This window comes from Copadichromis virginalis, linkage group LG19 (assembly GCF_057382275.1).
Source record: "Copadichromis virginalis isolate Kocher_CV1m ecotype Utaka linkage group LG19, C_Virginalis_male_GT1.1, whole genome shotgun sequence".
Taxonomy (NCBI): Eukaryota; Metazoa; Chordata; class Actinopteri; order Cichliformes; family Cichlidae; genus Copadichromis; species Copadichromis virginalis.
Genome location: NC_140636.1, coordinates 6,610,608 through 6,630,533, shown reverse-complemented (window position 1 = coordinate 6,630,533; position 19,926 = coordinate 6,610,608). Strand labels below are relative to the sequence as shown.

Here is a 19,926-nt window from a genome sequence, read left to right as displayed (position 1 = left end):
TCTGTTCTGCTAATCTATTGACAGAAGAATTCCCCCACGCTGTTTTTCTACCATTTTCATTTTATATCAAAGCAGGTGCTTGGGTTCACTGCATGTGGAACGTGCACACTTACGTTGTGTTTGTTGTGTCTGGATCCTGTTACCATCATATACAGAGCTAACTGAACACTCAGGCCAGGCAACAGTTACACATGAAAAAGTAATTAAATATCAGTCGAAACCTTTAAACACAGCCTTCAACTTCAAAGAGCCACAATAGTCTTCTGTCACAGACCTAGTTCATCTCATACTTAATGGGTTAATGTTCAAAAAAGTCAAAATCACTTACCGGTAAGAATTTTACGAGTTTGAGTTTGCACATTGATGGTGTTCTGCTACAGCTCTGAGAAAGACATGACTGTCGGTTCTTTCTCCACATATATATATGTTCAGGTTGATAAATATAAAAGTGCTGGGGTTACAGGATCGTGGTCCCATGTCCCTTCTTCAGGCGGCACCCAGCTGGGAGCCATGGGCTAAGGCCCGGCTACCAGGCACCCTCCGCAGGCCTGGCGCCAGAGCGGGGTCCCCTTTAACCCTACATCGGTCAGGGTGAACTGTTCCCTCAGTGTTGCACTTACAGGAGCCTTTAACCAATAGAATGAATAAGAAAATATAATAATGATTCTAATGACAGGCCTCACACTGACAGTGTGGGAAGATGCCTTGGAGGCTGCTGCGTGTGTGTGAAAATGATGGGAGGGGATTTACTCCGACACTAAGAAACCATTAATGTAAAAGAATGAATGACTTTTAAAATGTATGATTTAATCAAATTAATTGTATTTAGTATATTGTGATTGGCACAGGATTTTGAAGAGAAATGAGCTAATGATAAATGTAATTAAATCCAATTGACACTAGGTGATTGTACGTCCAGACTGGAAGATTGAGGGAGAGATACAAATCAGCACTTGGCAGAGTATAAAAGAGTGCACACAGGAGTATCCAGCGTTGTTACGTCCTCTAGTTCTTGTAATGAGCAGAAGACATCATCAGCTATGGGATTCCACAGTTAGAAATTATAGCAACCAATGCCAACACTGTGGTAAGAACAACCAAATCTATTATATCCACACAGAGACGGGCACTTTGTGCATCTTTGAACACTACTCCACCATAAAAATATGCTGTTATTTTCTGCGTCGTGTTGCTGTTTGCCTGTTCGTCTATTCTGTAGGTACATTGAGCTCATATCCGGGGCTCAGTTCCTTGCGTGTGTACACATAACTGGCCAATGAAGATGAATGTCGTTATTCTCTTTTGTTTGTTTTTTGTTTTCTCCTGCTGCACTCTCGTCCAAATTCCAGTAGGTGGCAGCAACGCTCCTGTAAGTTAGTTTGGCAACGACCATAAAACTCGCGAGAAGAAGAGCTCCGTCACAGTCACGTACCGTAAGAAAGACCCATTCGCTTTTTTTTACCTTTATTTTATGTGTTTCTGTAATTACTACTTACTTTTGTGTCGTTGAAATGTATCTTATACCAAATATGTTTTATATACAACAAATACCAAGCTATAATAAAACACCAGTAGGCTAATAAATATAGCCGAGTGGCAGTAAATCGACATTTCCTTTATAAGGCACAACCTGGATGCTAATAACACTGTTTTGAACAGGCTTGTACTCAGCAATCATTACGGCTCTAACGACTACACCCTGCAAGGAGGCAGGCTGGGGACCAAGCTACAGCGGATGGATGCTTCGAGCTGAGCTACGCTGGTAAATATCTGTCGTTTCTTTTCCTAAACAAGATAGATTGTTTTAATATATTTTCTATAACTGGCTGTTGGTCTGACTTACACACACACTGCTGAATAATGGGAAGTGTCATACAGTTTGAACAGGAAACTTTATGAGGCTGAAAATGTTTGAGTTTGCCGTGTAACAGTGGAAGACTTCCATCACAGAGCGAGGTTCGTCAGTAAGAGTCAGCGCGTACTTTGTTACTTGTGGGTTTTGTTTGGGCTGGTGTTTTTTTATCCGGGCTGTCGTTCGTGGACTGTGACGCTCAGCACTACAGACTAGTGAAGATGAACCATGACAGAGGTCATGAGGGGACAGAACATTAGTCCTCTGTGCTTGTTGTCGTCGTTTCCTCCACGTCCACGCTGTGTCTGATGATGACTATGTAGTCAGAGAACCGATTTGTTCTATGCATCGCGAACATGCGGATATCCTGTTGCTGCTGGAGTTAAAAAGGGAATCGTTTTGTTGCTGTGTTGCATTGAATGTACTGATCTATTTACAGAGTGCGGTGCAGTGAAGTAAACTCGAAACTGTATTATTTGCTTCAGCAGTTTATAGCAGCAAAATTAAATTAATATATAAGAATAACAGGGGCGGCACGGTGGTTAGCACTGTTGCCGCACAGCAAGAAGGTCCTGAGTTCAATTCCACCATCCTTCTTTAGTTTTTTTTATGGCTCTATGTTCTGCAAATTTTCAGCAACAAATTATTTGCTTCATAATCTGCTGAATAAATGACATCCTGTATCCTAGAAGAGGAAAACTCTTCCTAGCCAGCACATCTGTTGGATAAGAAAGGACAATAACTCTAGTTTTACCAGACGTTGGATAATTCTTTCTATATTTTCTCATGTACTTTGCTTCTTTCTTGTGTTATTTCAGGGCTGAGGCAAGTCTCCTTTTGTGCAATGGAAGTGAAGGGATGCCGCCAGCGCTGGAAATTAAATTGCAGAGAGCTACAGAGAAAGAGATGCTCAACTCCAGAAGTCACTGAAAGAGTCAAGATAGAAAAGGGGGACAAAGAAGAGCCATACAAAGGTGTTACCATGGCAGCAACCTCCAAGTATCTGACAGGCAGGCAATATCTCACTAGGAAGCCTCTGTTTTCTGTAGAAGAGCATGTGTCCATCTTAAAGAAGACACGTCCACAGAGGCTCATGGAAAAGGTAAGGAACATGGAGAAAGAAGACCTCCAAGTAAAATCTTTGTCCTTTTAGATGGAACAATACAGCAGACACAGAACGACTTGGCTTTTGTCAAAGGTCCCATATCATGAAAACGCATTTATATAGTGTTATAAGAATTTTATAAACTGTGAGGTGTAAAATATGTGGTGTCTCTTGCTTCTAGACCTTGTAACATCTCTGCCTCCCACACTTCAAAGTCAGTAAAAAATGTTCTGTGAAAAACATAACTAATCCGTTGGCATGCAGCTAAGATGAAGCTGCTGCCACACAGTGGCAAGGAACCGAAGCACATGTGCTGGTTAATCCCAACATGCTCTGCTGAAACAAATGAATCTGCGCATTGCATCAGTGCAATGACTGCGATTGGCTTGTTCAGTATCGTCGCTTCCTATTATGGATTTCTGCTTTATTTTTCAGCTGCTATCCCTTAAATCAGCTGGAATGTCTAACCTCAAAGAGACTAACCATCAGCTCGTGTTTGGGTGTCAGAACTCCAAAGCACGAAGGCTAGGCCACAGGCTCTACATGGGTCCAGCACAACAAAAGTATAACTTAGGTGTACTTACAGTATAATCGTCTCCCACCCTTACAGAACTGAAAGCCCAGTGAATTACTCTCTGAACTCTGTAGCTCCCTAGCAGGGCTAATTAGCTAGTCAGCTTTGAGTTAACGTTAGCTCTATATACCCACAGGCAGAGCTTTGGGGACAAGCATGATGTGGATTTATAACCAGTAGAGAAGCTGATCCTGTGTGTCTGTGTCATCAGCAGCTACTCCAGTTTCCTTTAAAGCTATAGACAGTAAATCATTGGGTTAGAAATTAAGCTCCAGGCAGTTGTATAAATGTATGATACAAAATGATCTTTGTGGTATTTTGTTGTTTAACTTGAAATGTAGGGGCAGCACGGTGGCACGGTGGTTAGCACTGTTGCCGCACAGCAAGAAGGTCCTGAGTTCACTTCCACCATCAGGCCGGAGTCTTTCTGTGTGGAGTTTGCATGTTCTCCCCGTGTTTGCGTGGGTTCTCTCCGGGTACTCCGGCTTCCTCCCACCGTCCAAAGACATGCAGCTTGTGGGGATAGGTTAATTGGATAATCCAAATTGCCACTAGGTGTGAATGTGCGAGTGAATGTGAGTGTGAATGGTTGTCTGTCCCTGTGTGTTGGCCCTGCGACAGACTGGCGACCTGTCCAGGATGTACCCCGCCTTTCGCCCTATGACAGCTGGGATAGGCTCCAGCGCCCCCCGCGACCCTGAAAAGGGTAAGCGGAAGCGAATGGATGGATGGATGGAACTTGAAATGTAAATGTACAGTATTTCAGGGCTTTAACCTCCTCATTTATCCATAAATGACTGCTCACTTAAGAATGTATGCCATCCTTGTCACTTTCTATTATTCTCTTCATCACTTTGTAGCTTAAACGTCTAAGCTGATGTAAACGACTAAATGCCAGAAGCTTTTACTCTGATGCAATAATAAGGTTTATAATGCTACAGTATTTTTCTTGCAGGAGAAACAACAGGACAGAAGTGAACATCATAATATTAAATTCTTGCCCAAACCAAGAGAGGAGCTCATCCCACAGAGACTTAGCCCGTCTCCCATTGAAATATCACTTCCCTCTACCTCTGAAGAAGACCTGGGCTCACCCTTGGGTGTTTCAGAGCTGCACCATGAGGACTCCGCTACATTTGGAACATCTTTCCCTGGAAACAGATTGGCTCAGCAGAGCCTCTCAAGGTCTAACTTTAAAGTCTGTGGACTTGACCTTCCCCCGAAGCCCAGACTGACCTCCACGGTCCTTTATCCTACGTACAGCCCCTGTTCAAACAAACGAAGCCAAGCTCAGCGTGTGATAGAGAGCCGGAGGGAGAGAAGTTGGAGAGAAAGAAAACGGTGTTCTTTTGGAGTAAACTCCAAAGAGATTCCCAAGTCTCCCTATCAGGCAGACTACTGGGCCTGTGCCATCCCAGAAACTCTGCCCCCATCTCCAAACAGGCACTGCACAGCATGGGACCCAAACAAGGAGTACCAGGAACTGCTGGATTACACCTACCCACTAAGACCAAGACAGGTAGACAGTGAATGGGACAGCTCCAAGAGCCTTCAGGATGACAGCCTTCAGACAAACCTCAACCTGCAGGACTCAGGAATTGCAATGGGCCACCTATGTAGTTCCACCAGCCTGCCAGGGTTGGACATTTCAACCGGTGCAAGAGGACAGAGCAGTGAAAGAATCGCTCTCAGCTCGAATTATATGTCACCTGACCTGCAGTTTATCACTAGATCTTCAGGTGAACCACTATCCCTGCTCTCTTTGTCCTCGGACTGTCTGGACTGCAGTGAGGATGGAGGGGAAAGAAATCCTTTTGTTAATGATAGTCTCAATGATCAGCACCATATGCGATCCACATCTACCTTTTCTGCTTTCATACGCTCTGAAAGTGTACTTCGACAGTCCAGGTGTGTGCACGGGGACCTGGATGAGGAATTCCGGCCTCTTCCAGACCAGGTGGAGGAGCTGCAGCTCCTGTCCAGACAGGTCAGTACTATATGTACGCTGACTTTACCACTCTGGTGATTGTGCAAGCAGAACCATTTACATCAGTTGTCTCCAACCTTTTTCGCGTGTTACGTTTCGGTGTTGTCAGTGTTTTGTTTTTGCGTGACTGTCATGTGTTTCCTGTTTTACTTTGAAGGTCTGTTGTTATCTTAGAGTGTTCAGTTTACGTTTCCTTGTCTCGTCAGGTCTAATTTGCCCCAGCTGTGTTTCCCTCCTGTGGTCTATTCCCTGATTGCTCCTTCTATGTATTTAAGCCCTGTGTGTCAGTTGGTCATGGTCGCGATCTCCCCCGTGTTGTAAATAGTTTGGTGTTTTGTTGTAAATAAATAGTCTGTTGTAAATAGCTGTGAATGGGTTTGTTAATATTTTCGTTTGAGACACCTTCGTTTTGGGATTTTGGTGGAGAGCTTTAGTTTTTTTCTCGTGTGTTTTTTTTCTTATTTTTATTTTCATACGTTGCACGCCGGTTGCCTAGGCCGGGGTGTAACACGCGCCACGGACCGGCCTTTAAGGTGTCGCGGATAAATACAACAAAATAAAACTAGTACCGGTACCGAAAAAAAAGAAGATTTATTCATAACACACGTGAAAAGACCCAGAAAAAACGAGTAAACGATAAAAACGATAACAAAATAACGCTGAAAACCGATAAAAACCCTGAAAACCAGACATTTCACACCTGAGCCTCAACTCTCACGGCCTGGTACCAAACGACTCACCGACCGGTACCGGTCCATGGCCCGGGGGTTGGGGACCGCTGCTTTACATCATTGCTAATCATGTTCACAACGTTGTATTTTTACTGTGCATTCCTTTAGCAATTCTTGGTAAAGTAGCAAAACGCATCACATCATCACTGTGGTCCCTGTGTGCAGGTGAGGGAGATGACAGCTCAGCTGAGCTGGCCTGTCACAGCTAACTGGGACTCTCTGGAAACATGCACCACCTCCTGGCCCTCTTCTATCAGCTTGTCAGGAAAACAAGAGGAAAGGACTAAAGTCAAGGAGCTCCAGGAGGACAAACAAGACAGAAATGACTTTAAAAAGTGGAGCACAGAGCACAAAAATGCTCCTCCAACAGGTATTTGTAATAAATATTTGTAAGGATGTTTAGATTGTAGCCCTGTACACAGTTAAAGAATCAAATTACCTTCACTGCAATGGATATATTTCCATCTCTTTATCCAAAAGAGTTCGGATTAATTGTCAGGGTTTGCAAGTGTGTGATTTTGAGATTTCTGATCTTAAGGAAAATACAAACAAAAACTATTCTCTCTCCGTCAGCAGCGGTTTACGTAGGGCATGCTGACGGTGGCTTGGGTCGCCCTAGTCTCAAGAAGGCTGAGACTCTGGTGGACCGGCTGTGTGGGCTCAGCCTGATTGATAATCCAAAGGAGAGCTTGGAGGGCCAGGAGCACAGTGACTCTCTGATGCAACACATCAAGGTAGGGACGCAGTTGGATCTGTGACTAATTTTTCAGACTGAAAGTCATCAACAGATTAAACTCCTGCTATGGCAGATGTCACTAATGAAGCCAGTGTAGGGTTTTGTATGGAGTGGCTATCACTGCTTAGTTCAGGAAGAGAAGTAGCAGTATTATGGCGCTTTAAGAGGTTTACATGACCACTGATTATTCCTCTTCTCTGGTGTTTGCATCAAGTAGTCCCTGTCTAATAAAGTGCTTTTAATAGTGAAAGGTCCACTAAGCCTTGACTGGAAAGGTGAACCTATCACAGGCATCAGTGCCAAAACCCAAAGCCCCAGGGTCAACAGTCTGGTCTTCAGCCTTCTTATTAAAAAGCTGTGTCATTTTATCCTCTAAGCTTCACTTTAACTGCAGCACAAGCAAACTCAAAGTCATTCATATGCGTCAACACATCATAGTGGCTCGCGCAAAAGGACCAGGGCCACCAAACAATAACAAGGCTGAAGCCGTTACTGTGTTTAAAACACACACACAAAAACTAAACAGAAAATTTAAAAAGTTCAGATGTTTTTCTTACATTTGCGACACATTTACCGTGACAGTGTCCTCATGTTGCTCCCCTGCCACTCAGAGTACATCATGAATCGTTCAGCGGAGAGCAGCTGGTTTGTTCTCCTGTTTCTGTTGTATCCATCGTCAGGCAGTTAGTTATGATAACTTAGCTTTATAATAGGTGAACAAATATCAGCTGAACTGCTGATATCCTTAGAACTCAACAGTATTAAGTTATAATGTTTGCTCTTTTGTTTGAAGTTTTTTATAACCTTGACTTAAAGTTCTAGTAATTCAGTCTGTTTTTATGTTTCAGTTATGTCTCCTAGCTTTCCTCCACTCTTTAAGTCCCTCACTAGTCTCTTTGCAGCTGTTCTGGGTAGGGATGGGTTTCAAAACCCGGTTCTTGTTGAGAACCGGTTCCCACTGTTTCAGTTCCTTGGAAGTGTTTGCCGTTTTTGCAAACAATTCCCTTATCGATTCCAGTCGCCCCGAATGACGTCACCACGTTGCAGAGCGTCATTTACCTGGCAGGAAACACGGCGGCTCAAACGCTCAAAAGTTTGGTCATACTTTACAAGAACGGATGACAACAGGGCGACTTGCAATACTTGCAAAGTATCAGAATCAGAATACTTTATTGATCCCTGGGGGAAATTATTTTTTGTTACAGTGCTCCATTTTAAACCAACATTAAGACAAGACAGACAATACGCTAACTAAGAATAGTACAATATAAATATATATATATACACATACATGCATACATAAGTCACTCATAAATAAATAGCTGGAAAAGAAACATGTGTAGCTGTAGCAGCAAACAGTGTGTTAAGTGGATGCGTTGTACAGGGAGATGGCCACAGGCAGGAATGATTTCCTGTGTCGTTCAGTGGTGCTTTTCGGTAATCTCAGTCTCTCACTGAACGAGCTCCTGTGACTGACCAGCATGTCATGGAGTGGGTGGGAGGTGTTATCCAACATTGTCTTTATCTTGGACAGCATCCGCCTCTCCGACACCACCTTGAGGGTGTCCAGCTCCATCCCCACAACATTGCTGGCCTTACGGATCAGTTTATTAAGTCTGTTGGCATCTGCTGCCCTCAGCCTGCTCCCCCAGCATGCAACAGCATAGAGGATCGCACTGGCCACCACAGACTCATAGAAAATCCTCAGCATTTTCTGGCAGATGTTGAAGGACCTCAGTCGCCTCAAAAAATAGAGACGACTCTGGCCCTTCCTGTAAAGTGCTGTGGTGTTTTTAGCCCAGTCCAGTTTATTGTCAATGTGAACTCCAAGGTATTTATATATATTTATATTTCATTTAAGGGAGGAAACACTACGAATATGCAAAAGCATTTGCTCACAAAACACACGATGACCTTAAATGAATGTCGTGTTTTTAATTCCATGAATCTCAACCCAGCAGCAGCGGTAACGTTTGCACGTCCTCTCCCGTTAATGCGGCAGGTAAATAATCAACAACAGTGCATATTATGTTAGCGCGATCTGCCTTATTACAAACCTGCCATTACTGTGCATTTAGTGACCATGATGAGACAGAGTCTGGCTCAGATGCTGGCAGCTCTCGCTGCAGTCTGCCGGTAGCGTCTCCTTTCAGGGCAGGATAGACGAATGTCACCGAGCAGAGACTCAGTTTGTGGTCAAAGGCTTGCAGCCGTTTGCCACAGCAGGTGATTTTCAGTAAGTAAATGTGTTTAATTGTAGGCAGGGACATTACTGGATATTCTTGTGTAATTGCTACAGAAGAATATTTATTTTATTATTTTACATTTACAATTTTTTCCTGGGGGCCCTGTGACACCCACTGAAGAGCCGTAGGCTGGATCTCTTAAGATCTCACTGTTGGGTTTGTAAGGCCATGTTACTCCTAAATTTCTATCTTGTTCAAAGAGAAGATATAAAACAAAGTTCTAAGCTAATCGACCTTAGTGTTCTCCTTTTTAAAAAAGAATCGATAAAGAATCGATAAAGAATTGAATCGAAAATGGAATCGGAATCATGAAAATCGTATCAATACCCATCCTTAGTTCTGGGGTCTTTGGACATCTCTCACTGGTTTTCTTTCCAGAATCTTTTAAATCTTTCACTTCCTTCCTCTGCCAGGCTTGTTCTGTACTGTGTGACTTTGTTTGAATTTCTCAATGATATGTATCTGTGTATTCCAATATTTCAACCATTATATGATTAAAAGCACCATGAATAATATGTACTGTAGGGCTGCCACAAACGATTATTTTTGATAGTCGACTAGTCACAGATTATTTTTGCGATTAGTCGACTAATCAGATCATCATCCATTGGACGTAAAACGTACAGCTTATTGCACCAGCAGCATCTGCTCTTGTACAGGGAGTGCAGAATTATTAGGCAAGTTGTATTTGTGAGGAATAATGTTATTATTGAACAACAACCATGTTCTCAATGAACCCAAAAAACTCATTAATATCAAAGTTGAATGTTTTTGGAAGTAGTTTTTAGTTTGTTTTTAGTTTTAGCTATTTTAGGGGGATATCTGTGTGTGCAGGTGACTATTACTGTGCATAATTATTAGGCAACTTAACAAAAAACAAATATATACCCATTTCAATTATTTATTTTTACCAGTGACACCAATATAACATCTCCACATTCACAAATATACATTTCTGACATTCAAAAACAAAACAAAAACAAATCAGCGACCAATATAGCCACCTTTCTTTGCAAGGACACTCAAAAGCCTGCCATCCATGGATTCTGTCAGTGTTTTGATCTGTTCACCATCAACATTGCGTGCAGCAGCAACCACAGCCTCCCAGACACTGTTCAGAGAGGTGTACTGTTTTCCCTCCTTGTAAATCTCACATTTTGATGATGGACCACAGGTTCTCAATGGGGTTCAGATCAGGTGAACAAGGAGGCCATGTCATTAGTTTTTCTTCTTTTATACCCTTTCTTGCAGCCACGCTGTGGAGTACTTGGACGCGTGTGATGGAGCATTGTCCTGCATGAAAATCATGTTTTTCTTGAAGGATGCAGACTTCTTCCTGTACCACTGCTTGAAGAAGGTGTCTTCCAGAAACTGGCAGTAGGACTGGGAGTTGAGCTTGACTCCATCCTCAACCCGAAAAGGCCCCACAAGCTCATCTTTGATGATACCAGCCCAAACCAGTACTCCACCTCCACCTTGCTGGAGTCTGAGTCGGACTGGAGCTCTCTGCCCTTTACCAATCCAGCCACGGGCCCATCCATCTGGCCCATCAAGACTCACTCTCATTTCATCAGTCCATAAAACCTTAGAAAAACCAGTCTTGAGATATTTCTTGGCCCAGTCTTGACGTTTCAGCTTGTGTGTCTTGTTCAGTGGTGGTCGTCTTTCAGCCTTTCTTACCTTGGCCATGTCTCTGAGTATTGCACACCTTGTGCTTTTGGGCACTCCAGTGATGTTGCAGCTCTGAAATATGGCCAAACTGGTGGCAAGTGGCATCTTGGCAGCTGCACGCTTGACTTTTCTCAGTTCATGGGCAGTTATTTTGCGCCTTGGTTTTTCCACACGCTTCTTGCGACCCTGTTGACTATTTTGAATGAAACGCTTGATTGTTCGATGATCACGCTTCAGAAGCTTTGCAATTTTGAGACTGCTGCATCCCTCTGCAAGATATCTCACTATTTTTGACTTTTCTGAGCCTGTCAAGTCCTCCTTTTGACCCATTTTGCCAAAGGAAAGGACGTTGCCTAATAATTATGCACACCTGATATAGGGTGTTGATGTCATTAGACCACACCCCTTCTCATTACAGAGATGCACATCACCTAATATGCTTAATTGGTAGTAGGCTTTTGAGCCTATACAGCTTGGAGTAGGACAACATGCATGAAGAGGATGATGTGGACAAAATACTCATTTACCTAATAATTCTGCACTCCCTGTACTGTATGTTCCAGGTCTTCTGTTCTCACCTGGAGCTGCTCATCCAGCAGCTGAATGCCATGTCAGAGAAGATGGAGCTGCTGACTGAACCCACTGTGGACGTGGATCGTGGGAAGTCATCTCTGGCTGACTACCAGGTGAAGGCTGAGCCTCTCGAGTTGTTACACTGGCAGCAAACACACAGTCCTGCCCTGAAAAACGTTACTGTGTCTGTTTCACACAGGCTAAAGCAGCACTACTGAAAGTTTTATCAGTGTGCATGTTAATTGTTAATTGATTTGTAATACAGAGAAATCCTTTGTTTGATGAATTAAGCAGTTCAGTGGCGATAGCAAGTTTGTTTAAATGACACATTTCATCACATTCAAAATCCACGTTCCCAACAGCAAACATAAAAACCTATATATGTTTACAATGAAGACAAGAAAAGGTGTAAGTTTACAAATGTGCACACACACAGACAGCTACTGTGAGAACACAATGGTTTGAGTCTGTTTTTGAAATGCACACCTCAGCTCAGCAGGAAGCTTGTGCCAAAGAACAGGACTACAGTAACTGAAAGCACCTGCAGCACACTTAGATCATCATGGGAAGACTTAAAACATCTGCACCTGATGACCTGAGAGTTCACACTGGGTTATAGACACTGAAGCCGGTAGCTTGCTGGGGGGAGCATTGAGAGCTTTCTGAACTAATCGAAGGTTTTAGGTAAAAAAAAAGGAGTGGCTACACAGGTTCATAGACGCCCCCCTGGAAATAACTTGTATGAACAATTTGAATCTGGCTTCATTCATTTCATAGTACAGAAACACCTCAAATGATCTTTTCACTGTCTACACCAGTTAACTCTGGTGTTCCCCAAGGCTCTCTCCTGGGGCCTTTGGTTTTTATTATTTCTCCTACCTCTAGGTAGAGCTGGGCGATAGAACGATAACGATATGTATCGCGATATAACTTTTACTCGATAGAGAAATTAAACTATCGCGATAGACTTCGCCGCTCTTGTCCTCTTAAAAAAAAAAAAAAAAAAAAAGGTCAGCCAATCCAAATTAAGTAGCGCAGAGCCGAACCAATCACAGCCGCAGCGTCACGTCGCGTGACTTGTTACGTACAGCACAAGTGCCAAGCCGCACGTGTGTTTGTTTGGGAAGCAGCCAGCGGGTAATGGAGGAAATGAGTGTGCCGACTAGAAAAATCAACCGAGCGTGACCGAAGAGAAAACAGATGATGGTTCCAATGCCGGAGAGATTGTCGAACGGAAGAGCCATAGAAGTTCCGTAGTGTGAAGGTATTTCGGCTATTTCAAGTCTGACAAAAAACAGAGTAGCGTGCACTGTAAATTGTGCCGAAAGCAAGTCTGGAAATACAATAAACTGGTGCATGCGTCACACTGTGCGCCACGTTATTGTTTCGGTGAAATGAATTTCTACAATACTGTTACTGTTAATTCTTCTCTCTGCAGTGTTTAAATGCTTACATATACACACAGTTACTGTCCCTCCACACATACGACTCGGTTCTGCTTCTATGCCCCAGCTTTGTTTACTTTTTCCCACCGAGGCTTCTAGACTTCTGATTGGCCAACATTTCTGCACGGTTAGGAATCTAGCGCCACCTGCTGCTTTGGCATGTTCATAGCAGCGTTTTCCTTCATTTCTGCCTTTATGTGTGGACGGGATTATTTTTTAAAACGAAAACGGAAAATCTCCGTTTTCAAAAATACCCGTGTACGTGTGGACGTAGCCTCAGTCTCTGACTGGCAGCGCTAATTCGTCATTCGGCTTTTGTCAGACTAAAGTAACTGTTAAAACTGTTTGAAAAGCTCAGCTATACAACAAGGAGAGATTGAGAATTTCCTTTTAGTTCTCAGTTTATTTGATATTGACAAAAGTTAGTCAGTTTTGTCTGTTCTTCTGTAAAACAAACTAAGATTTATTTTTAGAATTAATATTTTGTTTCTAAGTGGAATTGACAGTTTAGTCTGTTTCGTTTGTTCTATTTTGAAACTTTAACGCTTTAGCGGCTGCCTTTTGTGTAGTTTGTAATATTTGCCTTTATTTATCTGAAAAAGTCTCATGTTCCTTAAGTACATCTACCCTGTTGAACTTATTATGGGAAATAAATATTTAAATAAAAACAAGCTGCTGATTATTTCACATTTTACTTGTGAGCAACGGCACATTTAAATCTTACAAATATAGTTATTTGGCTGATATCGTGATAGATATCGTTATCGCCTGAAATGAAAAAAACATATCGTGATATGAAAAAATCTCATATCGCCCAGCTCTACCTCTAGGTAATATTTTCAAGAAATATAACATCCAGTTTCACTGCTGCACAGATGATGCCCAGCTCTACTTCTCTTCCAAACCCACATCTATTTCTGATTAAGTGAAATCAAGGTTTGATTTACTCATAACTAAAGTTCTGACAGTTTTTCACCATCCATTGATAACTCAGGTTAAGAGTCTAGGTGTCATCCTTCACAGCCCATATAAATCACATCATTCATCCATCCATCCATCCATCCATCCATTTTCATCCGCTTTGTCCGGGGCCGGGTCGCGGGGGCAGCAGCCTAAGCAAAGAGGCCCAGACCTCTCTCTCCCCAGCCACCTCCTCCAGCTTATCCGGGGGAATACCAAGGCGTTCCCAGGCCAGCCGAGAGATATAATCTCTCCAGCGTGTCCTGGGTCTGCCCCGGGGCCTCCTCCCGGTGGGACATGCCTGGAACACCTCACCCAGGAGGCGCCCAGGGGGCATCCTTGTCAGATGCCCGAACCACCTCAGCTGGCTCCTTTCGATGTGGAGCAGCAGCTGCTCTACTCTGAGCCCCTCCCGGATGGCCGAACTTCTCACCCTATCTCTGAGGGAGAGGCCAGCCACCCTTCGGAGGAAGCTCATTTCTGCCGCTTGTATCCGCGATCTCGTTCTTTCGGTCACTACCCACAGCTCGTGGCCATAGGTGAGGGTAGGGACGTAGATCGACCGGTAAATTGAGAGCTTCGCTTTTACACTCAGCTCCCTCTTCACCACGACGGACCGGTGCAGCGTCCGCATTACTGCAGCTGCAGCCCCAATCCGTCTGTCGATCTCCGGCTCCCTTCTCCCATCACTTGCAAACAAGACCCCGAGATACTTGAACTCCTCCACTTGGGGCAGGAACTCATCCCCGACCCGGAGTGGGCACTCCACCCTTTTCCGGCTGAGAACCATGGCCTCAGATTTGGAGGTGCTGATCCTCATTCCCGCTGCTTCACACTCGGCTGCGAACCGCTCCAGTGCGAGCTGGAGGCTCCCACCCGATGAAGCCAACAGAACCAAATCATCTGCAAAAATCAGAGATGAGATTCTGAGGCCAACAAAGCGAAAGCCCTCCACCACTTGGCTGCGCCTAGAAATCCTGTCCATAAAAATTATGAACAGAACCGGAGACAAAGGGCAGCCCTGGTGGAGCCCATCACCCACCGGGAACGAGTCCGACTTATTGCCGGCAATGCGAACCAAGCTCTTGCAACGGTTGTATAGGGATCGAATGGCCCGTAGCAATGGGCCAGACACCCCATATTCCCGCAACACCTCCCACAGGACACCCCGAGGGACACGGTCGAATGCCTTCTCCAAGTCCACAAAACACATGTAGACTGGTTGGGCAAACTCCCATGCACCCTCAAGTATCCTGGAGAGGATAAAGAGCTGGTCCAGTGTTCCGCAACCAGGACAAAAACCGCATTGTTCCTCCTGTATCCGAGGTTCGACTAACGGACGAACTCTCGTTTCCAGCACCCTGGCATAGACTTTCCCAGGGAGGCTGAGGAGTGTGATCCCCCTGTAGTTGGAACACACCCTCCGGTCCCCTTTCTTGAAGATGGGGACCACCACCCCGGTCTGCCAGTCCACAGGTACTGCCCCTGATCTCCACGCAACATTGCAGAGGCGTGTCAACCAGGACAGCCCTACAACGTCCAGAGCCTTCAGGAACTCGGGGCGGACCTCATCAACACCAGGGGCTCTGCCACCAAGGAGTTGTTTAACTGCCTCAGTGACCTCGCCCCCGGAAATTGGCGGGTCATTCCCCTCATCCCCAGACTCTGCTTCCTCCTCGGAAGACGTGTCAGTGGGATTAAGGAGGTCCTCGAAGTATTCCTTCCACCGCCTGACAATTTTCTCAGTCGACGTCAGCAGCGCTCCGCCAGCACTATACACAGTGCAGGTAGAGCACCGCTTTCCCCTCCTGAGACGTCTGACGGTTTGCCAGAATCTCTTCGAGGCAGCCCGAAAGTCTTTTTCCATGGCCTCTCCAAACTCCTCCCACACCCGAGTTTTTGCTTCAGCCACTGCCCGAGCCGCATTACCCTTGGCCTGTCGATACCTGTCGACTGCCTCCGGGGTCCCACAGGCTAACCAAGCCCGATAGGACTCCTTCTTCAGCCTGGTGGCTCCCTTCACCTCTGGTGTCCACCATTTGGTTCGGGGATTACCACCACGGCAGGCACCAACCACCTTGCGGCCGCAGCTCAATGCAGCAGCTTCGGCAATGGAGGCGCTGAACATGGTCCATTCGGACTCAATGTCCCCAGTCTCCCTCGGAATGCTGTTGAAGATCTGCCGGAGGTGTGCGTTGAAGATCTCGCGGACTGGGGCCTCTGCTAGACGTTTTCATTTTAGTAATACTAACCGCCTTCATCCTTCACTTACTCAAACAGCACTGCCATACCTGTCAATGCTCTCGTCACATCTCGTTTAGATTACTGTAATTCTTCTCCATGGTCTAACACAAATCTCTCCATAAACTGCAGTTAGCTCAAAATTCAGCTGCTCTTTTTCTCGCTGACATCTGGACTGCTCCAAATGCATGTTAGTTTAGATTTTTAGATTTAGATTTTGTTTTTGTTTTTTAAATTCCCACCAGGCTGTCAGAAAGGTGTTTATGTTAAGGCTTGTAAAGCAGTTATTATGATTAATAATGGAGCTTATGGAAGGCAGGTTAGAGATTTTTAATTTTCCACAGAATGGTGCTCTAGGTCTAGCTGTGGGCTGTCACGCCAGCTGTGGGCTGTCACGCCAGCTGTGGGCTGTCACGCCAGCTGTGGGCTGTCACGCCAGCTCCATTGATCCATTTTAAAACGGAGAAATCTGTTGGATAAGAAATGAGGTAGTTCATGCTTAGATTTAGTTGAATAAATGAATCCTGTCAGCACCACCCAGATATCTGTAGGTCATAGTTTATATCTAAGGTTAAGTCTAATGTGAACTTTGAACAGTAAAAACTGAGAACCTTCACAGACATAAAAACTGCATCGTTCATCACTTCATGCGTTTTCTGGTCCACTCACTCGGCTCTTTTGTTGTCAGAGCTTTCAGAGAGAACTTAGCAGCCATCAGCCGCTGGCCTCCTGCGTTCTGAATACGGGACAGCTACTGCTCAGCTGCATCAACAGCACCTCTCCATGTCAGTCTGTTACAGCATGCTCACTAAGAAATACGGAAACTAAATACTTGTTTTCTCACTGAGTCTGACTGTTCTTCCTCTCTTCTCTTTTACAGTTTTAAGAGACACCCTGCTCCTGATTGAGAGTCAGTCAGAAATGCTGCAGGCCCACAATGAACACTTCTTCTCCTCCATCCTGTCTGCTATAGACAGCTTGGGTCAGCCCAATCAAGCCAGTCCTGTCCAGCAGAGCACAAAGTGTCCTGTAGTGGTCCAAGAGTCAACTTAACAGACCCAACGACAGCTGACCAGACCTCATGTCTGCATCACAAATATAAATATTTGGTGTTATTTCTGTCTAAGAACTCTGCTTTTGATACAAGGCTCTCATTTACTATTCACAAAAAACACCAGTTCATTTTTCACATAAGCCTTCAGGACCAGCACCGAGCCACCAAAACACAAAATTGTTCTTTTCTTAGTCTTAATATCGCACTGTTTTTCTGCCTATACTTAATATCACATTTGTCTTTTCCAAGACATTCACAGAAGTCAAATTAAAAGTCTGTTAACCATTTCTTTTCAAAAAGGATCTCTGTAATCTGATTTCCAGACACCAAAGTAAATCAAACACTACATTAGTGCAGCGACTAGATAAACTATTGTGAGGCAAACGGAGACACATAGTGTGCAGCACATATATCATGGCCCACAATGAACACAGAAGCTTTTTACTCCAAAAGATAATGTTTCAATTACTCCAGGGCAGGAACATAAAACAGGACAAATTAAAACATGAGCCCTTGACTCCTATCATGATGGTTAATCATGAACTGTGCAGCTGCAATGCACAGACAAACGTCTGTTTTTAGCACTGATAAAATACGAGTTTCACTCACCAGAAGCACAAAGTGCCTGGATGGTCTGTACCACACAGCAAGTGAGGTTTTTGGTCACACCGTTCCATGAAAATACAAAAGGTGGAGAAGTCCTATCAGTGACTAAGTGTTCTTAACTTTATGGACCACTTTTTTCAAATAGATGAATTATTTTTAAAAATTGCAAAGGCCCTAATTATTTGTGTAGTAGGCTGTAAACACTCATTTTAACATGTGAGTCTAAGCACTTTTTAATTGGACCGTGTGTGTAAATGAACACATCATCGAAGCACTTTCTAGCTAACGTCCACAGTTCAGCAGACCAAAGCTGTCAGGGATCAAACCACCAGACTTCCAGTTAGTAGATGACCGTCTCCGCTTCCTGAGCCACTCCTACCAATTGTTCTGTGACAGCTGCCATTTGCTGCAGTCACATGATCAATCATGGACACACGTCCTCTGGTGCCTGAAACAGAGATGTTGACAGGGAATCCTTTGGATCCTATCGGTTGTATTGTCATCTGTAAAGTTTGTAGGCTGAATTACAGTTTTGCTCAATGCTCAATTCTCACGGCAGAAAAGAAATGGGACGTATTTTATAAAAGGCGCTCCAACAATCCAAAGGTTTTTCACATATGTCAGAGCATGAATAGTCAATCACTTCAACTCTGTGATGAATGAATAAAAAGCTTTCAGCACCCTTTAAAGACTAAGTCATCAAAATGTTTCTTTCTTTTCTCAAACCCAGAAAGAGTTCTGCATAAATGTGGGATTAATGTAGTTTTTCAGAAACAAATGAAACGTGAAGGATGTTTCTGAAACTTTACAAAACTGGTGGAATGGGGGAAAAAAAGCAAACTAATGTAATCACTTTACTAAATACGACTGATCCACTGCTCATCGCAGTAATCAAAATATCTAATCAGCCTTTCACATCATTGCATTTAGGCATGTGGACATAGTCGTGACCGCCAAACCAAGCATCAGAATAAGGAAGAAAGATGACTGAGCGTGGTTGTCGATGTCGGACGGGCTGGTTTGAGCATTTCAGACATTGTTGATGTTCTGGGACTTTCCCACACAACCATCACAGGGTTTACAGGGAATGGTCTGAAATGGGAAACTATCCAGTGAGCAGCAGTTCTGAGTTATAACAGAATGCTCAGACTGCTTTGATCTGAAATGAAAGTAACAGTATCTTAAACACTCATTACAAACAAGCAGTGTTGAGTAAGTTAGTTTAAATTAGTAACTTAGTTACATTACTAGTTACTTCTATCAAAAGTAACTCAGTTACTTCAAGTTACTCGTTACTTTCAAAGTAACTAGTTACTAGGGAAAGTAACTTTGGTTTTACTCAGAATTCTCTTGTTAATCTGTTGCTTCCGTAACTGGATACCCAGCAAGACTGTAAGTCTTCTAGCTTGCTTACATGTTAGCACTATCCTGCCACAGTGCACTGTGCCACCTACCAATAGAAAGGAAAAGATAATGTGCATATTTCCACGAGAGAAATCCCACGCCTGGACCATCATTGACTGCTGCCATGATTCTAGGCTACGTCACAGCGTCATGTGCGCCTTTTACATCCAACACAAAAACTGCAGTCGTGGTGCTTTTGATTGTACTCAGAACTCGGAAATTCTGCCTTCTGAATAGGAAGATGTAGGTAACACCAGACTGCAGATGAGCTGCTTACAGGGCTGGACTGGGACAGAAAATTGACCCGGGCATTTTGACTAGAGACCGGCCCACCATTATAGGAAAAATCATAAAGCCTTTGAATGAAAATAAACACTGTTGTGACAGTGATGTACACTGTTCTGATGGTATATATGCATCAATCTATCAATCGTTGGTTGTAAGATTCAGATAATTATTTATTAAAAGCGAGACATTTTAAATGAGACTAAGAAAGAAAAGTATTTCCTTGTGCCCACCTCTCCCTTTTAATGCCCTACCTGGCCCCCTGGCAACACTTTGCTAGACCCGCCCCTGCACAGTTACCAGCTGTCAGCTACCTAAAAAAGGATCCTGGTGTTATTTGTCTCTCAGAAACAGTTCATAACTTCCCTTCAACTCATTCATGTCACTTAAAAGGTAAACCTGTTTCTCCATCACAGCTCTGATGATTCAGTAAGGACATCTCCTGGTTTCATCTTC

The 19,926-nt window shown here is 43.9% G+C and overlaps 1 protein-coding gene across 5 annotated transcripts; it reads left to right on the top strand.

The window, feature by feature from the left end:
- Window positions 1-22: 22 nt before the first annotated feature.
- On the top strand, window positions 23-18,470 carry cep68 (centrosomal protein 68). 5 transcript variants are annotated; one of them, XM_085440628.1, is made up of 9 exons: window positions 23-1,433; window positions 1,660-1,762; window positions 2,671-2,954; window positions 4,487-5,518; window positions 6,415-6,619; window positions 6,826-6,983; window positions 11,466-11,588; window positions 16,810-16,906; window positions 17,002-18,470. In XM_085440628.1, the coding sequence occupies exons 3-9, from the start codon at window positions 2,697-2,699 to the stop codon at window positions 17,172-17,174; spliced, it is 2,046 nt and encodes a 681-aa protein (XP_085296754.1). In that variant the 5' UTR covers window positions 23-1,433; window positions 1,660-1,762; window positions 2,671-2,696; the 3' UTR covers window positions 17,175-18,470. The 5 variants fall into 5 exon arrangements, with proteins under 5 accessions (XP_085296754.1, XP_085296751.1, XP_085296756.1 ...); XM_085440625.1 differs by having other exon boundaries at window positions 6,823-6,983; XM_085440627.1 differs by lacking the exon at window positions 23-1,433 and adding an exon at window positions 1,440-1,571 and having other exon boundaries at window positions 6,823-6,983.
- Window positions 18,471-19,926: the final 1,456 nt, after the last annotated feature.